At 46.2% G+C, this 6,398-nt stretch overlaps 1 protein-coding gene across 1 annotated transcript in view; it reads left to right on the forward strand.

Moving 5' to 3' along the window:
• LOC149325953 (cGMP-dependent protein kinase, isozyme 1-like) overlaps positions 1–6,037 on the forward strand; it is a 387,178-nt gene extending 381,141 nt beyond the window's left edge. Inside the window, exon 16 of the mRNA XM_089562935.1 lies at positions 1,911–6,037. Within this exon, the coding sequence (XP_089419061.1) occupies positions 1,911–2,006 (96 nt within the window). The 3' untranslated portion in view covers positions 2,007–6,037. The remainder of the gene's footprint in view (positions 1–1,910) is intronic.
• The last annotated feature ends 361 nt before the right edge of the window (positions 6,038–6,398 follow it).

Genomic DNA, 6,398 nt, shown 5'->3' on the forward strand with positions numbered 1-6,398 from the left:
GAAAATGTAGAGTACCTCAGGCAAAAGATTGCACTGGAATATGCTACGCACGTTGTAGGAATGCTATTACGAAGGAACTCAGCGCAAAAGCAACAGGACAGATGAGAACCAACACTCATGAGCGCACAAGGCGCCGACTTTCTCGGCAGATTAGCTGCGAAAGATGGTACACTCCAGAGTAACTGACTCCGAGACACTGTTTAAAGGATCTCTGGTGCCAGCCTGTCTTGGTAGAATACCGATTTTCCTGGTTTCCACGCAACAGCTGCTGTTCTCTCTTCGAGACGGCCCCTTTGCGCTGAATGCAGCTTAACGGGAGAGTGCGACCCAACATGCCCCAGCCGAGAGCTATCTCCTCACTCTGAAAACGGTGCTGGCCATCCAGGCATCCTAGCCGCAATGCATGGCTATCGCCGTATCGCGACAACTAATTGAATTAAGGAGTATAAAGGTTCCCCATTGCGAAACGAGCCTTGCCGCTGGTGTTGCGAAAAATAGAAGCGCTTGGCCCATTGTCGTGGCCTCCCTGACTTAACGTGCAATGCACCTATAACGGACGAAATGTTTATGCAGAACAACGCTCGCTCTGTTTCGATGCCAGCCGAATCGCTCGCTTTGCAGTGGGACTATTCACTCATCCCAGTAGGTTGTACTAGTGATGATTAGTTATTCGAAGCGACAATTTGAGCTATAGCGCGAGGTTCTTGCACGGCTGCCGAGCACTCCCCTAAAGCGCCGCCTCGTGATGAAAAAAAGAAAAAAATTGTTGTAAATTTCCCGTAGAATCCCATCATTGATGGGGTGCCCTCTCCTTCGCACTACACGTGCGAGTCGGCGCGAAGACTAGCGAATAGGAGAGCGTAAAGAGAGGGCGCAGTAGGCGAGCGCTGCGGTGGCCTAGTCGCTAGAACATTGCCTTTAATATATCAGCACTAGTATGTATCCAATTATTCGCGATCACAAGCCAGCCAATGCTTCATAATTCGCGTTATAAACTCGTAGCCGTCCTGCGATTTTTCTCTCCTGTTCGTATCGAAGGTAAAACTAGCAGTATCAACGCACGGGGTCTTTGGTGTCGAAAGATTGCATGCCACCATGTTTCGTGGATACACACAATCCCGATCACAATTTCTCAAAAAGAAATTTTTGCCGATCTTAGGAAGTGTTGCTGATATGCTATGCTGTGTCAGGAATGCAAATACCTGTGGAAACGGCTGTCAAGGTGAGAGCTTTATTAGTGCTGAGCCACGAAGCGCGCAGAATTTGTGAACTAACTTTCCCGTCAGCCAAGTCAGCTGGAATTAGCCACATCGCCGCAATCAGTTTCTTCTGTGGCGGTCCCGTCGAGCTGCGCTAGTGGCCATGTCGTTCGGCTGCTGAGCCTATGGACTCTGCCGCCGCATTTCGGTAGAGGCAAAATGTTAAAACGGCCGTGTTCTGTGCGACCTCAGTGAGCGTTGGAGAACCCTTAGCGGCTCCAAATTCATCCGGAGTCCTCTACATCACTCTAAACAGGAATACGCCTATATGAGTGAGCAAGTTGTCCCCTAGCCCGCAACTTTTTATAAAAAGGAGTGTGCTAGAGGACAGTTTACTTATTTTACTTCTCTATGCTTAGAGTATACGGCGTCTTTGACAACCCATGCACAACTTTCGGACGTTAACCCCTGCGTACTACGAGGTTTTCGCTGTCGAAGCATTTGCGTACGCATTTAGTGCAAGGTATGGACCGGATTGGGGGTTATCTGCCAGGTTCATGAGTTGTCAATAGGTTGCGTTGCTTCCCAGTAGAATCTTTTTCTTCGTAGCATGGTGGCGGATGGGTGGCTTCAGCGTTGTTTTTTGGCCTGCAGCATTTGCACGAGAAGCTAGGTAACATTTCTTGTTTCTGTAATCATCCTTTGTTGCAGATCCGAGGGCCTGCAGACAGCTCAAACTTTGATGTCTACCCCCGCAACTTCGAGATTCCACCCGACGAAACTTCGGGGTGGGACGAGGAGTTTTAAGAAAACGTATTCCGCACCACCTGCCGGTGCCTTGCAAAGCCCAGTGCAGACACAAGTGTTTCTTCAGACGTGCCAAGCAATGCATCACCCCTTGCACAACTCTCACACAACAGCGATGCCACTTGGCGGCTGAACTTGGGCACTTTCAAATCCTAGTCGCCTTTTTCCTCGGTTAAGAGCATTGTGCCTCGAGAGCGTGCGCATCTTTCTGTCTGGCACTTCCATGTGTATTTCAAGATAGTGCCCACGGAGTGGACAATATCTCGCCCGCATACTGAGGTCCAGGGTCTTGGGTAGCAGAGAACACTACGAATACACAGTGTTCTTTGTGGTCATTATGGCTTCTTATGTCCCACAAGTGCAAGGATCGGCTTCGAGCATTATGAGGCCCTGAGGACGTTAGCGTTTTCTTCAGAGCCTGTGTCACATAGTCGTGTCTTGCGTTATGGTCAGTGATAACTGTCTTCTCAGAACATACGTTAGTTGGTGCATCGGTAATGGAGGTTTTTTAGCATTTCGTGTACTGTGTTACCGTTATGGTTGCCGGAGTAGCGGGGAGACGCGGCACATGCTCAACTCTCACCGGAGGTAACCCTGGTACAGTGGCGCACTTTTTACCGTGATGCCCTAATCTTCGCACTTGCTATCTGGTCATTCAATTACGTACTTACTTAAAAGTGCGTTCTTTTTCCTTGTTTAGTGTGAGTGCACTTTTCGAAGTTAGCGTATTTTTTTACTTGTCTAGTATAAACGCACGTTTTCAAACTTGGCGCTTTTTTTTCGTTTTTTTTCAAGCGCGGAATTTGCTGTCGTAGCTAGCCGATTGCCCGGTAAGTGTCTTGAAGCTCTTTGCAGGCAATTAGGTGGTTGCAGAGATATCCTGAATTTTAAATAAGAATCCGTTTTGGTATAAATTTAAATATTAAAATATGATTTTATCAACGCTGGCTCTTTTGTTATCTGCTAAGAACGCACTTAATTCTTGGTACAAAAAAAGAGCTGACTGGGTCATAAATATTTGGCGCAGTGTGTCATTTAGCTTCGCATGCGACCAGCGGAGCAGCGACGCTAATAATCCACTCTGAATGAGCCATTTATAGGCTTGGGCAGGGCATGCAAGGAGAAGGCAAGATAACCGCTGGTTCTGAAGGGCAACGGGGTGCATTCCAAGACAAGGCAAGCGTAGTAATGGGCGGCAGAAAGTTAGGTGGGCGGATGAGATTAAGAAGCTTGTGGAGATACGGTAGCCGCTGCTGGCACAGTACAAAATTAATTGGAGAGGCATGATAGAGGCTTGTGCCCCACAGTGGACGTAGTCAGGCTGAAGATGAGGCGTAAACATAAAAAGAAGCGTAGAACACACAACATCTGAGCTGGTTTATATTAAGAAGGAAACACGTAAGAAATTGTGTAAAACGACCCAGTGTTCTCCGCTTTTGAAATGAAATGAGATGAAAATCTTTATTTGCCATCAAATACAGATGGGGGGATTGTAGAAAAAAAAGCTGTCCTTGGACAGCTTGACGGATCCACAATCCCTTATTTTGGCAGAGTGGCGGCATCACGTAACATATTCTTGATATGCAAACATATACATACATATTTAATATGATACAGACTTAGTACTAGTAAACGAAGACAACAGAAAACAACAAAAAGAACAGAAAACAACAGCAAGGCTAGATAACATTACATAGAAACCTATTCTCTTTAAAACTGTTATAGAAACCTTTTGCCTATTCTTCCTCATTGCATGCATCGTCCCTTGCTATTCGTTTCTCTTCCATGTTGCGCTCTCTGCTCTGCTCCTTCCACTAAACCGATCCAGAAATATAATGTATTCGCCGCAGTTACTTCGTGCACGGCGTAGCTTGCTGTGAAGCTTCGCTTTTATATTTCGGTGGTCACCTTTGTGATTCTGTTATCCTCGAGCATATTTTTCACGCTACTGATGAAAGCGTACGTTGAAGTTTGCTGAAGAATCTAGAAAAATGCGTTCACTTCGTTCATAGACCAAGTCAGGGACCTCCTGTATGATCGCTGAGCCAGACCTGGCAAATCTGTTCATGCTCCAAACGGCTCTGGTTTCACCTGCATGTGCGTAAACCACACATGGTTAGACCTGTGAAGGCTCCGAATAGTATCGTTTTTCCGGTATAAACGCTAAACCATAGCTGGTTAAACCCGTATCGCCCCGGTATTAACCTGGTTGCCGTAAAGCGGACTCGTATGAAACGTCTTTGTTTCAGCATAATTCGGTTACATTGCAAGCAGTCGATCGAATGTTTAGGGGCATCCCGAAATTTCATGCATACTTGTAATAAGGGATTAATTACTCATTCGCATCCACCCGAACGCAGCAGTACTGTGGAAGCGTTTTCCGGTGGGCTAGTTGGGGATTGAAGTTCATTTTCGAACTGCGCAAAGAACTACCACAGAGCAAAAAACACACACACACAACACACGCGCATTTGTTGTGTGTGTGTTGTTCTTTGGGCAGTTTTAAAATGAGCAGCCATATTGCTGAAGAGGAAAGCTATACAACTTTTACAGAGGTTTGGCCGTTACAGAAAGACTCGCTGTAAGAAACACACAGCGCAGCGGAACGAGGAGAAGAAGGAACAGGAAACACACCCGTCCTGTGTTGTCCTCACTCCGTTGAGCTGTGTGCATCCCTTTCTTACAGCATGAAACACCTAACGCACACCAGAGTCGTCTTAGAAAAATTCGGCCTGGCCTAGTATTCAAACCCGGGACAACCGCCTCACCTGGGCTCCTGCAACAGAGTTGACTGGAATGGCTATGATATGGTAGGGCGAGGGCGAATTGATCATTAACTGAAAGTGTACTTTTAGTGTTTAGGGGAATCCCCGAAGGTGGAGTAGGTTTGAAAGAAGGGAGTAATTACTCCCCATCATCCACCCAACCGCATCAAGTGGGCTATTGGGCTATGTTGATCAAGTACTGCCAACGTCAACGCAGTGACGGCATATTCGCCGCCGTCCGTGCGACAGCGGCCCTCGTGTTGCTGTCAGGACTGCTGGAACCACGGTACGGGATTATGGTATGCTAAAAGTTTCTTCGGCGTGTTTCTACGGTACATAGGTGCGCACGCTTATTCCGGTCCCCAATACTCCGGTCACGGTAACAAGGTACATGGCATGCGAAGGGCCTCTAATATCGATCTACCGATGCGCAAGATTTTCCTATTTTCCACCAAAGCTTCTATTAGAGCAGCGCTTTCACTGCCGCTACTGTATATCGCCGGTAACGAGAAGAGCATTCGAGTCCCTTACATGGCGCCGATTTGTGAGGTCCAGAATTATTCCACCGCTGATTTTGCAAAGCAGTGATTGACCAACTAACTCGGTAGCTGCACGGAGGTACGTCTAGACAGGTGTGCGAGCACGCTCCCTAGTCTCGTGCAGAAATGGGGATCACTGTGTACGGCAGGAAGATAAGCTTGCACCGATCTCTTAAAAAAAGCGCAGTATTACCAAAACAGGCGAAGGGATGAACTTATATTCATATACCTCTTCGTACACAGCCAAGCCATCGGCAACTCAGTTTGTGCAAGTGCAGGAACCATGAGTAACTACAGCGCTACGCTTGGCTTTCTGACTAATTCTTTTCGTATAGCCACGAGTGGTGTCGTTTTTGTTTTAAACTCTCTCTGATCGCAATCGTACCCACTAGTTGTTTTCAAACCATTGTGTATTCCTTTCATCGGTCATTCTCTTGCTCTCGATAAAACTTGAGCGTTCGCTGTACCGAGAGATCAAGGAATGTGACGAGTATGTGTTGTCACCCTAATAATTGTACGACAATTCCCTTTATGTGGCTTTATGAGTGCAAACATTTCAACACCCAAGTTTTCAGCTTTAGAGTTGTTAGTACTAAAAAAACATGTTTCTTGGGCCCGCATATATTGTCTACTTTGCTTGACCACAGCAAGAAAATGAGCACGAGAAGCACATGTAAAGCGTATGTTGTCTCGGAAGCCTCTCGGTGAAACGGAATGTTGGTTGTGTCGCAGAAATATGTCTTGTGAGTGAATAAATTTTAAAAAGATTGGTTTCTTTGCACAAATAAACTGGTAAATATGTCATAAAAAGATGAGTCAACATCGCGAAACAGCTTTCCAACACTTCTGACCCGTGCGCCCCTGATTCTACAAGGACAAAATGAAATCCAGATTGGGTGAGTTTAAAATAGACAGCAACGCTTTAGAGAAAAACCATTCAACCTTCAGTAACACCGTACTCACAGCGTAAGTATATTTTTTTTCTCTCTTCCCCAGGAGTTAAAATGTAACTTAGAAAAGCAAAACATAAATTTGTAATGGCAGCACGAACAAGCGACGTATAGCTTCCGCAGGTAGGAAGACAATTC

Source organism: Amblyomma mixtum, chromosome 10 (genome assembly GCF_055824585.1).
Source record: "Amblyomma mixtum isolate Tamu chromosome 10, ASM5582458v1, whole genome shotgun sequence".
NCBI classification, from domain to species: Eukaryota; Metazoa; Arthropoda; class Arachnida; order Ixodida; family Ixodidae; genus Amblyomma; species Amblyomma mixtum.